This window comes from Alexandromys fortis, unplaced genomic scaffold, assembly GCF_014885135.2.
Source record: "Alexandromys fortis isolate MF-2015 unplaced genomic scaffold, M_Fortis_MF-2015_v1.1 scaffold_44, whole genome shotgun sequence".
Classification (NCBI taxonomy): Eukaryota; Metazoa; Chordata; class Mammalia; order Rodentia; family Cricetidae; genus Alexandromys; species Alexandromys fortis.
Genome location: NW_026067921.1, coordinates 4,937,269 through 4,956,448, shown reverse-complemented (window position 1 = coordinate 4,956,448; position 19,180 = coordinate 4,937,269). Strand labels below are relative to the sequence as shown.

The 19,180-nt window shown below is 54.4% G+C and overlaps 1 protein-coding gene across 16 annotated transcripts; it reads left to right on the top strand.

Moving 5' to 3' along the window:
- The first annotated feature begins 1,652 nt into the window (after positions 1-1,652).
- Positions 1,653-19,073, top strand: Vill (villin like). 16 transcript variants are annotated; one of them, XM_050141545.1, is made up of 22 exons: positions 1,665-1,777; positions 2,004-2,097; positions 3,535-3,697; positions 6,223-6,407; positions 6,558-6,632; positions 6,917-7,122; positions 7,611-7,719; positions 8,786-8,896; positions 9,162-9,361; positions 9,740-9,818; positions 9,901-9,999; positions 10,468-10,603; positions 10,829-10,929; positions 13,241-13,378; positions 13,483-13,641; positions 14,238-14,417; positions 14,941-15,086; positions 16,278-16,422; positions 17,833-18,018; positions 18,252-18,323; positions 18,442-18,714; positions 18,881-19,073. In XM_050141545.1, exons 4-22 carry the CDS (start codon positions 6,342-6,344, stop codon positions 18,992-18,994), a joined length of 2,595 nt encoding a protein of 864 aa, XP_049997502.1. In that variant the 5' UTR covers positions 1,665-1,777; positions 2,004-2,097; positions 3,535-3,697; positions 6,223-6,341; the 3' UTR covers positions 18,995-19,073. The 16 variants fall into 16 exon arrangements, with proteins under 16 accessions (XP_049997504.1, XP_049997502.1, XP_049997503.1 ...); XM_050141546.1 differs by having other exon boundaries at positions 3,532-3,697; XM_050141537.1 differs by having other exon boundaries at positions 2,731-3,697.
- The last annotated feature ends 107 nt before the right edge of the window (positions 19,074-19,180 follow it).

The following is a 19,180-nucleotide window of genomic DNA, read 5'->3' as shown; positions in this document are numbered from 1 at the left end:
AAAGGAGGGAGGGAGGAAAAAAGGGAGGGAGGCAGGAAGAGAACAAGCCAGGCGTACTGGTGATCTCCTGAGATCCCAGGTTTTTTTTTGTTGTTGTTGTTTTGTTTTGTTTTTTTTTTTGTTTTGTTTTGTTTTGTTTTTTTGGTTTTTCAAGACAGGGTTTCTCTGTGGTTTTGGAGGCTGTCCTGGTACTAGCTCTTGTAGACCAGGCTGGTCTCGAACTCACAGAGATCCGCCTGCCTCTGCCTCCCAAGTGCTGGGATTAAAGGCGTGCGCCACCACCACCAGGCGAGATCCCAGTTTTTAAGCAGTAGAAGGAGGACGATCTGTAAGTAGCTCAGGGTCATACTCAGCTACATAGTGAGATTAGAGCTGGCCTGAGGTAAATGGAACCCTGTTTTAGAAAAAAATGAAGCAAAAGGGACTGCAAGATGGCTGAGTGGATGGGTAAAGATGCTTGTCAAGATAACTTGAGTTTGGTCCATTGGGACTTACATAACAGAAGGGGGAACCTGCCTGCACAGGTTACCTTCTGACCTCCATATACATCCCATGGTAGGTGCACACACACACACACACACACACACACACACACACGTAACAAAAAATTCCAAGTCCCTCTGGCTGCTGTGTAGGGCCTGGGAGGCCAAGACACAGAGGATCTTCTTCAAGTCACCAACTGGTCAAAGCTGGCTTCCAGAGCAGGGTGGTAGGCAGGAAGCAATGTGACTGCCCGGTTCAGTAAGGATACTGAATCTAGGTGTGGGGACAGGGGATGAGAATGAGGTCCCGGAACTTGGAAGAAAATTAGAAAACTGAGAGGGACCGAGGCCTGAGCTGTGCTCCTGCTGACTTTCGAGACCCCAAAGGAGACAGAGGAAGGGACGCCGGTGAGAACCAGCTGCCGCTGGCAACGTGGAAGTATGGGAACAGAGACCAGCAGACTGGTAAAAATAAAATGGGAAGGAGAGGAGACACAGGGACACAAAGAGGTAGGGACAGGCGATCGGTGCAGAGGTGGAACCCAACTCACAGATATACGGGCGTTCGCCTTGACTACTACGACCCAGACATAGAACTGCACAAGTGTCTGTGACACGGGTCGGAGACGGGACCTGTTAGATATGCCCAGCACAGTGGACATATCCAGAGGGCTATGCACTCTCATACCCCACAATCAGGAGGAGTAAGAGGAGCAGCCAGCATGTGGAAGAGATTTCTTTGCTGCCGGGACTCCATTGCCTCTCCCACGATGGGTATCAAGGCTCCCCAGGGAGGGCTATGTTGGGCAGCCAGCCCGAGATGGAAGGTGGGGGACTGGGAGATGCCAGGAGGCAGCCCCGGCCATTCCCTTCACCTGCTAAAGTGACCTCGATATCACAGTTGCACTACAGTGGCCTGAACCCCTGAATCCATAAGGACCCCTCCCCCTGGGGGGCAGTTGCCCATTTGGGCTTCTAGGAACAGAAATCAGTGTTTTTCCTGCCCAGCTCAGGCCTCCAACCCTTTCCTTCCCTGTCCACTGGTATCGAAGAGCTGAGTCTACCGGGCCATGGGAAGGGGGCTGGCTCCCAGACGGCTTGGTCAATATTTATCAACTGACTAAGTCTGAATACCCAGTCCTTGCTGCACAGATCTCTGGGGTGTGTCCTGCAAGGCAGGAGCTGGGATTGAGTTACAGAAGAAGGGAGGGGTGATGGGCAGAGCCTGGCAGCCTGCCAGGCCTAGCACTGCCCACAAGCAGGGTGAAGGAAGGTACAGGAGCAGTTCCCAGAAGGTAGGCCTGGGCTGGAGGGGCCTTGGGAACCGGGTGGGGGTAGAGGGGCTGCGGCATTCGGGGCTCCGGGTCACCCAGAAGGGCTGAAGGCTGGCAGAACTGAGGACAGCCCCAGGGTGAAGACACTGGGTATGTGGCGCTGCTGGAGGAGGGCCACTCTGGCAAGCCAGCGTGAGGGGAAGAAGTGGCAGATTTTGCATGTGGCTGAGGTCTCTGTCACCCCCAGAGTTGGTTCGCCTAACGCCTCCCCACCGGCCTCCAGCAGGCTGTGCTCTCTCCCTCCTGGAAGTTGAGCAAAGGAATCTCAGGGTTTACCTCAGGTACCCAAGGAGGAAAGAAGGTACTGGGAGGGGGGCACCTTGAGGAGGAGGGTACATCTGGGAGGGAGACGGAGTGCCCTGGGGAGAGAGGGGAGAGAATGGACAGAAGTCTGCACAGCGGGTGAGAGCCCCTGGGGGAGGAGAAGAAGGAAGTCAATGTAGAAGATACAGGAACCCTGGGAAGGTAAGAGGGCTTCTAGGGGGGGGGAAGGTCAGAGGGCATGGGACGGCAGCCTCTCTGGGAAAGTACTGGAAAATCAAAGGGGGCATCCAGGGGTGGGGGCTCATGGGCCACAGGTGACCCTCTGGGAAAAGATGGGAGCTCTGGAGGAAGGCACCTGGAGGAAACATGGGGTGTTAAAGGAGTAAAGAGACCCCATACTTTAAATGTCTCTGCCCTAGCATCAAGGATGGGGTTTCAGCTCCAGTCTGACTCCCCAGGCTGCAGGTATCCAGGCAACTTCGCAGCCACCCTTGGGATGATGCTGGTCCCCCCTCCCCTCCCACTGAAGCCAGCTTAGACGCTGCTTACGGCTGCTAATCTGCCTGTCCTCTCCTCTGTGGCCCTGAGGTTGGGCAGTGATCTTCCCACCTGGATGTGCCGTCTAGTTACATGACCTGTATACCTTCTAGCTCTCGCCTCTGTGCCTCGGGTCTCTGCCTGTCTGGGTACCCAGTCACTCTCCTGTCGCGCTGGTTTTGCGTATCAACTCGGTGTCTTTGCTGAAGGGTCCTGTTGCCCGTCATCCTACCCGCCATGGTGTATCATAACGTTTTCTGTTGCTGGAGGGGACTACTGCCTGTCTGTCATGTATGTCATATCACACAATGGTGACAACTGGAGGTGCTGTGAGCATGCCTGGTGGCTCCCTTTTGCATCCATCTTGCCCAAGCCTTAGTCCATCAGCAACTGTCTATGGGTTTGTCCCGCTCCACGTTGGGAGACCCAAACCGGCACATGATTTCCTCAGGACGGTAGGAGAGGCTGGCACTGTGTTGTACCTGGCTCCCATCACTGCCCCAGCTCACAGCCTCCCCTGGTGTGGCTCTGCATGGACAGCCCCCTGCCCCACCCCCTTCCCAGGCCACCTTGTTCTGAGCCCAGCCCTCAAAGGTCCTAGACAAAGGAGGGAGAATGTGAGCCACCTAAGGTTCTGTAACTCTCTTCCCTCGTCTTCTCCGCTCTCCCATCACAGAGGGCATCTTGCTGTTGATGGGGCCGAGCTGGGGTGCCCAATCAAGAGAAAGCGGTCACTGCTGCACCAGGGCCACCCATGGGAGAGACTCAGAACCCAGTGACTGTGTCTGCCAATTGAGCAGCAGTGAGGAGAGGCGGCTGGCAGGATTTCGGTTAGATGTGGAAGTCACACCGAGGAGTAAACAAAACTCACTCTCCATGTCTGTAGAACCCATAATTGTTTGCTGTTTCCAAAGCAGGTGTGCGGGGACGTGAGAGGTCAGTATTGGCACACCCCTTCTCCACAGCCCTTGGCTGTGTTTCTCCTCTGCCCGCTCAGAACGACTGAGCAGACTCCAGCGAGCTCAGCGGCTGTTTGCAGCACCTGTGTGTATATCCGGCCGTCTTTCAAGGCTGGGTCAGGTAAGCAAATGCTTCATTGGCCCAACCTTCTCTGGTCACCTGAGCCTGTCACCTGCTGCAGATTCCATCAGTCGTGTATGGAGTCTCTGTCCTGAGTTGACAGAACTTTTGTCTTGTTTGTCGTGCCGGTAGAGCCAGTACCTGTTTCCAGTCTAGGTGTCGCTCCCCGTGTGTGAGATTCGCTTTCATTCCAGATGCTGACATGCGTGCACGGCCTGTCCTGGCTGCAGAGCCGTCCACAAGGATTTGTCTGCTTATGGTGCCTGGCCCTGTCTAGGGACAACTGTTATCAGAAGTTTGAGGGTCAAAGCTTCATCCCTGAGGGCCCTGCAAGCTAGGCTAAGTCACCCACACTCACCAGGCCAACCGAACAGATAATAATGAAAAGCAGAGAGAGGAAGTTTAGCCAGTGCAGCCACATTGAGAAGAGGAACAGAGTAGCAGTGACCACAACTATGAGGGTTAAATGGCGCACACGGGGTTTGCATGACTGAGCGATCCTGCTCAAAGTGCAGCCCGGTCCGCCACTGACCCGCCTTTGACTTTGTTCTCTTTGCTCCAATCTGCCCAGCAAGGTGTTGTGACAAGTTGTCAGACTGTGTGAGCTCTCTCCTTGGGGGACAAGCCCTCCCTCAAGCCGACCCTCCCTCCAGAATGAAATTCCTGAGGACATTGCAATTGGGACGGGTGTCACCAATAGGGTGGAACACAAGTGTCTCTCTAGAATATCCTCGCATTTGCGGGATGGCTGGCGTGTCTCTGTGACCTGATGACAGGGCCTCCTCCACTTTCGAATCATCTTCTGTCTATGTGTGTTCTGCAGAGCTTGAGTCTCCCATGTGACCCCGTGATCTTTTTAGGGGGCTCCCCCTTTGCTCCGCCTGTCTGAACTGCCCTGGGTAGAAACCCGTTCAGCATGTTCTAGTGGAGAGTTTCTCATGGGACAGAGGTTATGTTTGTCAGGCGGCTCCCACCTGCTCCTGCAGACATCACTCCGGCTCTCAGAACCTCTGCCGCTATAGGCTCCTGCTTGCCGATGGACCTGCGGGCAGGGCTCATCCACTTCCTATCTGACCTATATAGTCTGTCTGCTTTGCAGGACTCAGGAGTCCTCACATTCCCCATAGAAGCCAGGCCTGCTTCAGAATCCTGCTTGTATCCACAGTGACACGTGCCTGCCCACAGTGCTGGCTTCCCTGTGACTCAGCCGCAGCTCCATGCCTCTCTGGTGACGTCAACACCTTTGGCATACCCAGGCTGTAAATCCTCTGCAGGCTCACGGAGCCTCAGCTCTTCTGCAAACTCCCTGACCTGACTGCAAGGCAGGCGTCTTTTTACAGACCTGAAATCTCTTTGCAAGGCCTCATGGTTTTCCCCACCTATTCTCATCGTCTGTTTTCTGGAGGTATCCTACATACAAGGCTCTGCCATGTCTACAGGGCTCTTCCAGCCTTTAAAACCTGCCTCCGACTAGGGGCCTTTCTATGGCCACGGTGTGGCTCCTGTCTGCGGAGTCTTCTGCGTCACTGTACTTGCCCTGTAGCTTCAGACGCTGCCCCTTCTACAGAGTCCTTTCTCATCCCCGTTAGCATAACCATCCCTAGGCTGTGAAGTCCCTGTGGGCCTGCAGAACCCATACCTGTTTGCGGAGCCTTTCTCAGCTTCCGGTCTTTGCCTATTTGCCAAGTCTGTCTGACCTTCCCTGGGCAGTGCCTGGGTCTCCCCAAAGCTGTCCTTGTACACATGGAGAGCCCCTGTTTGAAGTCCTCCTTTCTCTCTGAGAGCTTGAGTCGTTCAGTGTTTAGTCTGCAGAAGGCGTGGCTGTTTGTGAAGCCCCCATCTACACAGCCCGCTGCACTGCGCAGCCCGGTGTCTACTTACACGCTTGTTTCTAACTCTGTCAGACCTGTGTGTAGCTGCTGCTTTCCTTGAGGTCAGAACCTGTCTTTCCATACAGCCTTGAGCCCCACTGGTTCCTTTTGTAAGAGTCTAATTTGGCACTATCTGCAGTAACTGTCCGGAGTCTGCAGACCCTAGGTCTGGCTAAAAGCTGTCTGCCTGTTTCTTTTTCCTTTTGATTCTTTTAGACAAGATCTCCTGTAACTCAGCCTGCCTCAGATCTTCTCTATAGCTGAGAAGAATCCTGAACTTCCGATCCTCCTGCCTCCACCTCCTGGGTGCGGGCATTAAAGCCATGCACCGCCACGCCTGGTTCTGTGTGGTGCTGGGGGTCAAACCCAGGGCTTTCTGTATGCTAGGCATTCTACCAGCTGAATATACCTCAAGCACGTGGTGGTCAGTCTCTAACTCTGTCTCCAGATGTTGCTGCTAGCTGGAGGGCACTCCTGGCCAGAGAGCTCTGCTTGCTGGGAAGCTTTCCCACAGACCAACCAGGTTCCTGTACGCCTGTCAGTGAGCCTCTCCCGATTTGCTGAAGTTTGCCCAGGCCCCTGTAAGCCCATCCACTGTACCTGCCTGGTTTGCTGAAGTTGCATGTTTAACGAAGGTTACATTCCCTTGTGAAGGTGCTTTGGAAAGCTTCGGGTGGCAGAGGAACTCTTGCTTGGAGCCTGTAACACACACCTGTGTTAGAAGAGGCTATCCCCCAACCTCTGCATCAACCATCGTCCTTGCCTAGCCTAGGATGGACACCAACCAGGACCTCCCAGCCATTGACAGCCACAGAGTTCTCCAAATATGGGTTACTGAGGTGAGGGGCAAGACCAGATAGCACAGCCTGCAACATGGAGTAGTGTTGCCATCCTCTCCCTCCTCCCGGCTAGAGCTCCCTCCTCCACCCTATCACTGGCCGCCATAGGGAAAGGTCCCTAACTTGCTTCTTGGCGACCTCCTCTCTCAGAACCTAAAGATGCTGCCACTGCCTGATAGGGCTCATGGGAATTTCTTCGAGGAATGCTGCTATATCATCCTTCACGTAAGTCACTCGGGGAGTCTTTCTGAGGGCTAGCATGGCCCAGAGCTGAAGAAACTCAGGCCCGGAAATAAACTCTGTCTTGAGATCAGAAGCCCCCATACCACATGCCACCCACCAGGGGCTGCTGCCTTGGGGCCTTCTAGTCCCCATTTTCCTCATAGCCTCATCCAAGTGCCTGTCCACTGGCTCCTTGATCCCTGGCTCCACATCACTCACTCTCCCACCATGCCTTGGAGTGAGCCTGGTTTCTTCCCCCTCCACATATACAAATGCCTGAACCCTAGGTCCCTCAGAGCCCAAAGGCTAACCGGGGAGGGTCCAGCGACCTGCACTACTGGATTGGAAAGGAGGCCAGCGCAGAGACCCAGGGGGCTGCAGTTACTTCTGTGCAGCGCCTCCAGGAGGTTCTAGGAGAGCAGACGGTGTTGCACCGAGAGTCACAGGGCCATGAGTCGGACTGCTTCCACAGTTATTTCCACCCTGGAGTCGTGTGAGTGCTGAGGAGAGGGGGACAGAGAGAGGGGACGCAGTGTGCGAAATACTCTGGTGAGGGTACCCTGAGATGCTGGCTTTTCTTTGGCTGACCAGTAACGTGCGTGCATGCGTGTTTGCGTGCGTGTGTGTGTGTGCATGTGTGTGTTAGTGTATGTACTTTGTTAAGATATGTAAGCTCACATACATTCATATCTACCACACAAATATGCCCTTCCATGTACTCACAACTAGTCTCACCCAGGTAAAAACACGTCTGAAATCCCCAGATTTACCAGTCTACACAGTTCTACATGCTGAAGAGCAATGCACACTGTGCGTCATGCACCTCATGTGCTCACGCATACATATGCTCACATGTACTCAGACACATGTATCACAGACATTGACCTTCCCACACAGACTTGCACACGAGCCTTTGCTCACTCCCACACTCGTTCCTACACAAGGTGTGTTTTCATTCACGGGTCCCAATCCCTTCCTCAGCTACAGGAAGGGAGGTCGAGCCTCTGCCCTCAAGCACGTGGAGACCAACCTGTACAATGTCCAGCGACTGTTGCACATCAGGGGAAGGAAGCATGTGTCTGCCACCGAGGTGAGAGCAGACAGGGACACGGTCTGACCTCCAGACTCACAGGGGCCGAGTATCCTAAAGCATGAGAAAGGCGGAGAATGTGAGGAGTGTGGGGAGCGGTGAACGACAGCTCCCCAGATGGCCCATCTCACTAAAGAGACGCAAGGCAGCCTTGGGTTCCCGCCCCACCTCTGCTCTGCTGCTGGGCCCCTGTCTTCCCTCATGCCTCGTGGGAGCTTTGAGAATGTGGGCAGAGGAGGCAGAAGCGGAGTGCACTGGGCCCTTGAAGGGAGCACGATGGGAGTGTGATATAGCCTCACACTTTCTCTCACGCATCTATTGTCACACACACACACACTCACACCATCCACCCCCCGTCATTCCCAGGTACACCCTCACTCTAGTCCAAGCAGTGCCCTTTGATTCACGCACCAGGAAATTAACAGAGGAGCAAGGCATTCTGCTCGCGGCCAGAGTTTGCGCAATGAGCATCATCTACAGTGTGGGGGGGTGACCCTTTAGTCCCCCCTTTATATGACAGTCAACCAAGCGTACAGCAGCCCTGGGAGGCACACAATCCTTCCCAGACTCTGCACCATAACCCCACAGAATCCTGGTCAGGTGGGGATGGGTGTCATGTAGTCCTTGGTTAACCCATTATGCCGTTGGGATTATTCGGTGTCCTCAAAATGTGTCTGTTTCAATAACCATCTTTACGCTCCATTTCATATTGTCACCACACAGACACATAGATACTGTCCCCTAGAGAACATGCTCCTGTTCATACATGATGTGTCCCATACACGCATGTATACATGTTCATAAAGAGATAAGCAATTGCCTATGTCCCGCTTCTGTATAACCACATGAAAGGTCACGTGTGGCTATGAGGATGCAAGCCTGCATGCTGTGACAGGCACTATCTCACATACACACATAAACAGCTGCACACAACCTCACGCATACAGGCGACACACCCTGCCTCGCCCCTCCCCCTCTCTCTCCTCCTCCCCCATCCCCTCCCCCATCCTTTGGTTCTGGTGGTCTGACACCTTTTCCCTCCACACCTCTCTCCTGACTCTGGAAGGTGACCTTGTCCTGGAACAGCTTTAATAAGGGAGACATCTTCCTGTTGGACCTGGGCAAGGTGATGATCCAATGGAATGGACCCAAAACCAGCATTTCTGAGAAGTCACGGGTCAGTGTCTGCCCTAAGAACTGAGAGTACAGGGCTCGGGGAGAGGAAGCTCTCTGAGCGCCCATCATCTGACCACTTCAAGGGGTAGTGGGCTTGGGCCTCTGTTAGGTAGAGTACAGCAGACCTGGGAACACTAATATGACAGGACACCAGCTCCCCTGGCCCTATGCCCATGCCTATGGGTACCAAGAAAGACCTGGCTAGGCTGTGTGTGGAATGAGGGGCCGCTCCCAGGAAGCCTTGAGCCCCGGCTCCTCTCCTGCAGGCGCTGGCCCTGACTTGCAGCCTCAGGGACAGGGAGCGCGGTGGCCGTGCCCAGATCGGTGTGGTGGAGGACGAGAACAAAGCCACGGACCTCGTACACATCATGGAGGCTGTGCTGGGCTGCAGATCAGGCAGCATGAGTGCCGCTGTGCCCAGCGACAGCATTAGCCAGCAGCAGAAGGCCAACGTCCGTCTCTACCAGTGAGCAGAACTGGGGGAGGGCACAGGGATAGTGAAGGGTCACAACTGTGTGTCCTTATTAAAACAACAAAGCATCTCCACGGAAACCTCTAGTAAATACACGGAGGTCTCCAGGGAAGGTCAAGTGGGGTGATAGGCCCATATGATCTGCACTCTTGCAGGGCATGTGATAGCATCGGTGAAAAGCCCATAGTACAGATGGGAAAACTGAGGCCCTGTGGGGGGTCAAGGAGCTACCTAAGCCCCAAGGAGAGGCACAATAATTGAGTTGACAACTCATGACTTCAGTCTCTGGGAAACCAGAGGAGTTCAAGGGCACTAGGCTGGTATCAGGCCAGGAAGAGACCAGCTGTTCACATCTGGATGCCTGCCCCACAGTGTCTTTGAGAAGGGAATGGACCTGGTGGTCCAGGAATTGGCGACCCGCCCACTGACCCAGGACCTTCTGCAAGAGGAAGTAAGGAACGCCCGGGTCTGGTACCCCACCCTTTCCCCTCATAACCCTGGTCCCTGCTGACCAGACTCAACCTTTTTCCTAGGGCTGCTATCTCCTGGACCAGGGTGGCTTCAAGATTTACATGTGGCAGGGACGGAAGTCCAGTCCCCAGGACAAGAAGGCTGCATTCACCAGGGCTGTGGTGAGGTCCTGGGTCCCCTCTGGGAAAGCAAGACAGATCTGATACAGGATGCCCTGCCTGGGGTCGAAGGGAACAAATGGCTCTCCTGGAACATCTTTATTCTGGGGTCAGGAAGTGAGTGTGTCTACCCCGAAACCTTATGTGGCGGGGAAGATTCCTGACAGCCAAGACGTCACGTGTGCAGGTCTCAGCCTGGCCTTGAGGCAGGAGCCTTCTCCACTGGGGGCAGAGGAGGTTTACGGGACAGTAGGGTATGTCATGGCCAGTGCTTCACCAGGCTTGGCCTACCGTCAGAGACCGGAAGATCAGTGGCGAGGGAGCCGGCTTGTAAAATGGGTCTCATGGTTAGTTAATTGATGCAGTTCAGAGCTTGGCTGTCTCGGTAGCCACAGTTGAGGGATGTTTCTGGGGGCTGAACACAGCCTAGAGTCCTTGGGCCTCAGCCTGCCTGACAGAGTTGTGTCCCAGGGCTTCATCCAGGCCAAGGGCTACCCAAGCTACACCAATGTGGAGGTGGTGAGCGATGGTGCCGAGTCGACCGCCTTCCAGCAGCTGTTCCAGATGTGGTCGAAGGAGCCAGATGGGAAAAAACACCGAGTGGGCCGTGAGTAAGGGGGTGGAGCCTGGGGGTGGGGTGCGGGGGTGGAGCCTGGGACATGGGCAGACCTGGACAGAACCAGAGGCTGCTGGGGATTCTAAATCCGGAGGGGGCAGAACAGGTGAGGAGGACAAGCAGAAAGAGGGCGTGTCCTGGGCCGGTGAGAAGGGTGAGGAGGGCGTGGGCCCAGGTACACTGAGGAACGTCACTGACTCTAAACTCCATACACAGATAAACGGATGCAGGCAAAACTGGATGTAAGCAAGCTGCACACCCAGCCTGAGCTAGCAGCCCAGCTCAGAATGGTAGATGACGGCTCTGGGCAAGTGGAGGTGAGGGCACTGGCTTGGGGGTGGGGGTATGCACACAGGATAGAGAACAGCTTATTGGGGAACAGTTGACTTGGGGTCACACCTGCAAACCCAGCATGGTGGCCAGTCTGAATGACAAGAAACACTGTCTCAACAGCTAAAACAACCCAGGAACACCCCCACACAATCAGGGATGTATTCAGGGAAACAGAAACATACATGTCCACTCTCCAACAGCTGGCTCACACACACCGTGAACACTCACTCACAGGCACACAGCTGGACAACACCTGGACAATGAACCATGCCCTGTGGCCAACTCTGGTGAAGACACATAAATCATGGACCCTGCACACCTGTTACAAACCCTTATCTGGCCTCAGTCCAGTGTTCTCACTCTGACCTGTTGGACATATTAAGGCAGAACCCTTAGTTCCCTAGAGCCTGTTTTAAGTCCAGCTGGAGAGATGATTCAGAGGTTAAGAGCACTGACTGCTCTTCCTAGAAGTCCTGAGTTCAATTCCCAGCATGCACATGGTGGCTCACAGTCATCTATAATGAGATGTGGCGCCCTCTTCTGGTATGCAAGCAGCCATGCAGTCAGAACACTGTATACAGAATAAATACCTGGTCTACAAGAGCTAGTTCCAGGACAGGCTCCAAAACTATAGAGAAATCCTGTCTCGAAAAACCAAAACCAAACAAACAAATAAATTAATTAAAAAAAATGGACGCAGAGATTATGGTCCAATCTGGCCCCAAGCATCTCCTAATGTGGGGATGCTATGAGCCTCTGGGAAAGGGAACAAGGCTACTCAACCTGTGTGTGTCTATGTGTGAGGAGACAGGAGTGGAGTCTAAATCTGTAGGTAAACTGAGTTCAGAGGAAATAGAAGTCCTGCCTACATTTGCCCTTATATGGATGATCAGAAGTGATGAGAGAGAAGAGATGGAGAGAGGAGAAGAAACGGGAGAGGGGAGGAGAAGAAGACAGAGGGAGTGGGCGGGAAGACTGGGAAAGCAGGACTGAAAGGAGACAGGGTAATGGAGGAAACCCGGGGAGAGGAGAAAGGAGGGAGGCTGGGGAATAAGCAGAGGTAAAGGAAGGGGCCGGGTGGACAGAGCAAGAGGGAGGATGGCAAGGAAGTTGCAAAAGGGGTCTGGGATCAGCTCCAAGCACAAAGGCGAGGGGCCTGTGGAAGTAGGGAGTCCTCTCACCCAGGTAAGAGTACCTCTAGGGAGGTTTTGGGCTGAGGCAGTCTTTTCAGAAAAACATGGGGTTCTGATGTCCTGGTCTAGAGAGGAGCTCCTTTGGTGACACTCACTGCCAGTCTGTGTGGGTAATGGACAGCAGGTGCAGGTTCCAGGCTGGCAGATGTGTGGTGAGGTTGGTGGGTCAGGGACACCAGGCGCTGTGGTTGGTGTGCAGCAGGGTTGGCGCTATGATCCCCAGCGTACAGGTGGGAAGAACTGGGGCTTGGGAGAGCCAGCCTGCACAGACCTGTACTTCCACCAGTTCTGTCTGGTTCTAAAGCTGAGGTGTGGCTTCCATAGCAACAAGCCATCACTCAGACAAATGTGAGCAAGCGCTGTCCCTTCAGTCTTCGAGCAGTCACTGGTTTTCTGTTTGTTTTATTACACAGGGTCTCACATATCCCAAGCTGGCCTCAAACTCACTAGACTGTCAAGGCTGACCTTGAACTTCTGATTCTCCTGCCTCACTTCCCCAGGGCCAGGCTTACAGGCAGAATGCTGGTTTTGAGGGGTTCCAAGACATTGTGCATGCCAGACAAGCACTCGACCAACTAAATCACACCCCAGCCCTGGTTTTTGTTTGTTCAGGGGTTTGTTTTGTTGTTGCTTTCAATGACACTACAAAGAAGAGAAATTTTCCCTCCGGAGCGCCAAGGCCTCTCTTTCAGCCTCGCTTCTGCCCTCCTGGCCTGAGCAGAGCACCTCTGCGCCTGGGGAAGGGGTACTGTCTGGGTGCTGTCTGCCCCTAGTCGGGGCCATAGCTAGTGGGGTCTAGACGGAGGTGTCCAGGGGCCTGGAGCTGGGTCCATCGTGTAGATTCCAGTCTTCCGTTTATTTTCCCAGGTGCAGAAGGCAAACTAAATCCGTGCTGAGGGGAGGGGAGGCTAGCAAAGGCGTGGGGTTGCTGAGGTCCGTGGGGGAAAGGGTCACTCACAGGTCCAAAGTGAAGCATGAAATCACAGAACTGGGCAAGCGCTTCCTGACACAGAGGAGCCAATGAGAGCTTCCCAGCTGGGTGCAGGTGGGCAGGCTGCTGCAGGTAAGGTTCATCTGTGCCCATGGGTCCCTCGGTCCCCAGGTGTGGTGCATCCAGGACTTACAAAGGCAGCCTGTGGACCCCAAGCACCACGGCCAGTTGTGCTCAGGAAACTGCTACCTTGCCCTCTACACATACAAGAAACTTGGCCGCGTCCGGTACATCCTGTACCTATGGCAGGTATGCGCACCTGCTGGGATGTCAGCTGCCTTCCAGCCCGAGACCTAGACTCTAAGAGCGAAAGAGGAAACCCCAGGCCATTAATGTCCCCCTCCCTTCTGCAGGGCCTCCAGACCACCATAGAAGACACCAAGGCCCTGAACAGCAATGCTGAGGAGATGGACCTCATGTACCACGGAGCATTGGTGCAGGCACATGTGACCATGGGCAGAGAGCCCCCCCACTTCCTGGCTATCTTCCAGGGACAGCTGGTGGTCTTCCAGGTAGAGCCCACGTTGGACTTCCCCTTGACACGGGGGCTGGAGAGGTGTGCAAGCCTGGGCGTGAGTGACTCCAGCCTCCACACAAAGATGCTGGGTGTGACGCTGCGTGCTTGTGATCCTAGCCTGGGGGAAGTGGAGACAGGAGGATTCCCGGAGCTCAACAGCCAGCCAGTCTAGCGTCACTGGTGAGCTCCCGGCCATGAGAGACCTTATCTCAGACGAGGTGGAGAGCATTCCTGAGAATGACATCTGACATCCCAGGACCTTCGCGAGCGCTATTACACACGCATGTACTCATAATAATAATCAATAATAATAACAATCATCATCTATCTAACAAAAACCACAAAAATGAAGGATTCATTTTAGGTCCAATTCAGAGGTCTCATGACCCCTGGCTCTGTTGGTTCTGTGCCTAGATGAGGTGGCACACCATGGTGGCAGGAGCTTGCTCTGGGCCCTCTGAAATGGGTGGCAATCTAATTTGAAAGGGGCCATAGGACAGTGGTAGCCTTTGAAGCAGTTTGTTTACCTCTAGGGCAGGGAGGTTGCTCCCAGGAGCCCTTGCCTCAGCCGGGGCCCCCACCTTCTTCTAGGGGTGTGCAGACAATGGAGGGAAGAGGCCGCCAATCTCCAGCACGAGGCTGTTCCACATGCAAGGGGCTGACAGCCTCAACACCAGAACTATGGAGGTGCCAGCCCGCGCTTCCTCCCTCACGTCTGGTGACATCTTCTTCCTGGTCACAACAGAAGTCTGCTACCTCTGGTTTGGGAAGGTACCAGTGCATCAATCACCACTTGGGAAAGTGTCGCTGGGTCAGAGAGGGGTCCCCTCCACCCGAATGCAGGCTTGAAACCCAGCTAGATAGAGGCAGTGGGATGGTTCTGTGGGTGGTGTGAAGGGGCCCAGGAACCCTGATTCACAAGTGAACTGGGGTTCCTCAGAGCAGAGGCAAGCCTGGCTCTGGCTGCCTTCCTTCCTGCTTGGAGACTTTCCCCAAGTCTCTCTGGGAAAGAGAGAGAGGCCTAGTCTTGTTTGCTTGTGGGTTTTGTTGTTGTTATTGTTGTTTTATCTTTAGCATAAACCGCAAATGACTCCCAAACCTGAGTGTCTCTCATCCACACTCTGGGCCCAGAGAGACTCAGCTGAAAGGGAGATGCCTTGCTCACAGGGGTCTTCCGCATAGCTTAGGCCTCCCTTGGCTCAGGTCCAGCTCCACACAGACCCCAGTGAATGGACATGGGACTGGAGGTGAAGCCCTGCCTGCTGTAGGGTTTGACCCAGCCTCTGCTTGCCAGGGCTGTAATGGGGACCAGCGTGAGATGGCGCGGATGGTGGTCACTGTCTTCGCTGGAAATAACACAGAGACGGTGCTGGAGGGTCGGGAGCCTCCCCACTTCTGGGAAGCCCTTGGAGGCCGGGCCCCCTATCCCAGCAACAAGAGGTAATGGGATTACAGGAGAAAATATTTATCTTGAGGAGGAGCTGAGGCCCGGAGGTGGTGACTAATGAATCACACAGAGAGCTGGAAAGATAAGCCTAGAACTGAGGGACTCGCCCGTCCTCCACCCGCAGGGGCACAGGAGCCTGCCTTAAAGTCTCCAGCCCTTGGTAACTTGGATGGGGTCAATGCCAGGGCAAATGGAGAAATGGCGCCCTCTGCTGGCAGAATCCTCTTTCTGCACCGCCTCTAGGGGCAATCCCTAGCAGGACGAACCCTGGGGTAAGGGCAGGCTAAGACTCAAGGACAGAAGGAGCTGAGTCCCTGGGTGCTGCTGTCCACCCAAGTCTTCTGGGCTTTCATGTACCAGGCTTTCTTTTGGGCCATCAACCAGCTCCCAAATCACGACACAGAGACTTCTTATTAATTATAAATGCTTGGCCTTATCTTAGCTCTTATTTTAATCTGTTTCTTTTTATCTACAGTTTACCTCGGGATTTTTTACCTTTCTGTATGTCCTATTTCCCTGTGACTGGCTGTCTAGTAGCTGCCTGGTTTCTGGCCCCGACATGTCCCGTCTCTTTCTTTCTCCCTAGCTCTCTTTTCTCTCTTGAGCTTGGAGTTCCCCTCCTACTTACTCTCTCTGCCCACCAACCCCCCTACTTCTCCTTTGCCTAGCTATTGGCCATCCAGCGTTTTATTAGGCCAAATTAGGAGCTGTAGGCAGGCAAGGTGAAACCAAATGCAATACATCTTTACGTAATTAAACAAACACAGCACACACAAATGCAATACATCTTTACATAGTTAAATGTTCTACAACCCTCCCAGACTGCTCCCCTCCTCCCACTCTGGATCTGAGGCTACTCCCTGGCTTAACTGAATGCAGGTGACTCCCAATCTAAGGAGGACGGGGCCTCAGCTCAGCTTCTCCCCACTAGGTCTCAGGTCCCCTTGCCCCATCTATGGAGCAGCTGATAGACTTTCAGTCACCTTCTCTATTTGTCCCCTGAAAGAAAGGCGCCCTGGCCCAGAGCAGGCACTCCCAGAGAAAGCCAAGGGGTGGGTGGAGTCCAGAGGAAAGCCCAGGTCTCCTGTCCCAGAGGACGGATTTCCCTGAGGTGGGGGTGGGGCACACATGCCAAGGGCCAGTGTGGCCCAGACCGCACCCCTCACAGCCCCTCCTCTGGCCAGGCTTCCTGAGGAGTTCTCCAGCACCCAGCCCCGACTGTTTGAATGCTCCAGCCCCTCGGGCTGCCTGGTCCTCATGGAAGTGGTGTTCTTTGACCAAGAGGACTTGGACAAGTATGACGTCATGTTACTAGACACCTGTCAGGAGGTGAGGCAGTCACTCCAGCTCAGCTGGGCTGGGAACGCTGGGCGTGTCCACATTGGTGGAGTTGGGTGTGAAGGTGAACTTAGCCTGTGACTGATTGTTGCCATGGATTGAGAGTCTGGGTGTGATAGGAAGACCACAACACACTAGGAACAAGAGTTGGGCTGTGTGTGATCATAACCTTGCATGTTGTATATATTACTGTGTGTCCTATGATGCCACGTATGACTCCCCATGAGGGCCTGTGACTGACTGTATGGTAATGGCAGTAAATGGAAACACTGATTGGATAACAGCATACATGCAATGATTCTCTGAACCTGCACATTTGACTGGGTAGACGATGCCAGCGATTGTGTGGTCCAGTACTACACAGAACCAGCCAGACCAGTTGTAGCTGGTGGCGCTGCCTGTGCACGTGTGTCTGTGTGAGACGGAAAGAAGGGACACATGATAGGCTGTTGGCGTGGCTGAGCAACTGTATGTGCGTGGCTCTGAGATGGTGTATGTAGCCAAATGTGACGTCACTGTGTGTGTCTGTGTGTCACTGTGTGTGAGAGAGACTGTGTGTGGTACTGTCTGAGTTCTGAGGAGGTTGAGCTCCCAAGCCCAGACTACATCTCCTCCCTCTTCCCCACTTCACAAGCTCCCCCATTACCTAGCCAACGCTCTCTGATCAAATCTCCGGACTCTACCTTGCTGGCTTTTTTCCAGCCGTGGTGGCTCTCACTGTCCCCTGAGCGTGCCAGGTACATCCTGCTTATGGCCTCGGCACTGCCTGACCCTTCTTCACTTTCTTCTGAAACATACATGTGGCCTGCTCTCCCATGAAGACTCTGAGAGCAGAGACTTTTCCCAACTCTTTGCTTCTTTTGAGACAGATCTCTATAGGCCAGAATGGTTTTAAGCTCACTATGTAACCTGAACGTCCTCTGGCCTATGACTCTGCTGGAATTTTGGGCCTGCCCACCCCCTCTAGGTGTCAGCCCAGGACTTGACTAAGCAAGCAACCCCAGGCCCTCTTTTTTTAGCCTCAAACTTTCTCTGGTAGCCAAGTATGGCCTTGAACTAACTGATCCCCTGCCTCTACCTCGCCAGTGTTGTCATTACAGACACATGCCACACTACCTGGTTTGGGGACAGTAACTTGGATTCCTTTCACTGTTGCGTGTTTAGTTCCTAGCACACGCTAGTGCTTTGTAACTATTTATATTAGATATTAGATGCATGTTTGCAAGCCTGTGATGGCAAGTGTTCACAGCGTGGGAGCATCTCAACTTGCTGGGCAAGTGCTCTTGGCCAGGCATATGCACGCAGGGTTTTGAGGCTACCTGGCAGCATAGAGTCGGGAGGAGGTGACCGAGTCAGGGGGTTCCTCCGCCTGTCCCAGCCCAGGCTTTCTCTGTGGCCCAGATCTTCCTGTGGCTTGGGGAAGAAGCAGGTGATCAGAGGAAGGAGGCAGTGGCCTGGGGCCGGGAGTACCTGAGGACTCACCCAGCAGAGAGGAGCCTGGACACACCCATCATTCTGGTCAAGCAGGGCCATGAGCCTGCCACCTTCACTGGGTGGTTTGTCACCTGGGACCCCTACAAGTGGATGGTGAGGCCTAGCACCCCTCCCCCATCTTTGTCTTGGGGAGCGTTCTAAGAGCCCCCCCTCCAGGCTGAGGATCTCCCATGAGTAAGGGGGAGACCTGACCTTGTCCTTTAGGCTCCTGCCTGGGTTTTGGGGAGCTCCTTCCCTTGCCAGTCCCCCCAATCCTGCCCTAACTTCTGCCCCCGAGAACAACCAGTCCTATGCCAACTCCCGCCCCAACTCCTGCCCCCCCCCAGAACAACCAGTCCTATGAGGAGATTGTAGAAGGAAGCCTGTGCCCAGCGTCTGCCATCTCTGAGATAACAGCAGTAAGTGTCCAGCAGTTTTCCTGGAGGCCCCACATAGTGGTCTGGGTTCAGATGGTGCCAAGAGGCCTGTGGGTTCAATGTGATCTTCAGTGGGCTCCAGTCCCCCATCTTCCGTGAGCTTTTCTCTGGACAGGAAGTACATAACTTCCAGCTAACTCGAGGGCCGGGTGACATCAAGGCAGGTCCCTCGACCCTACTGGCCTTTAAGAGTTCCCAGGAAAGCCCAGAGAGTGATCTGGAGCTGGGCCACAGAGTGGATGGCAAGAACCCCAGCAAAAGCCCCAGCGAGGGCTGCAGCAGCTCCGCAGCCAATGGGAGCCTGCCCCGGGAAAGGCTGATGCACCAGGCTGTGGAGGATCTGCCACAGGGAGTGGATCCTGCCCGCAAGGAGGTGGGTACCAGACACTGTTGTCAGCACTGGAGGGGCCCCGGGTACCCTGCCTCCCGTAGTGGTCACAGACAGGCAGTGGGCAGCCTGGAGAAGTGTGGATGGATCACACCTCTGAGTGGCACAGGAATCCTGTCCCTCCCAACGCCACTCCTACCCCCTCCCCCAGTTCTATCTCTCAGACTCTGACTTTCAAGACATCTTTGGGAAATCCAAGGAGGAGTTCTACAACATGGCCAAGTGGAAGCAGCAGCAAGAGAAAAAGAAGCTGGGCTTCTTCTGAGCTGGGGGAGCCCTGCTTGCCACACGCCGAGTCTCCTGGAATACCTCCCCGTTCCTAATAAAAAGCCAGTTGGTTGGTGTCAGGTGTGGCCTGTGTGCCTTCACCTTCTCTGCAGCAGGGCCCTGTGGCACTCTGGGTAATACCCTCCTGGGTGGAAAGGGCTCCTTCCGCCTGCTCACTCCAGAC

Coding starts and splice junctions, on each gene's coding strand:
- Vill (XM_050141547.1), top strand. CDS start 6,342: ATGGACACCAACCAGGACCTCCCAGCCATTGACAGCCACAGAGTTCTC. Junction 10,000..10,467: donor CTGCATTCACCAGGGCTGTG/GTGAGGTCCTGG, acceptor GTTGTGTCCCAG/GGCTTCATCCAGGCCAAGGG. Junction 13,642..14,237: donor GACAGCTGGTGGTCTTCCAG/GTAGAGCCCACG, acceptor ACCTTCTTCTAG/GGGTGTGCAGACAATGGAGG.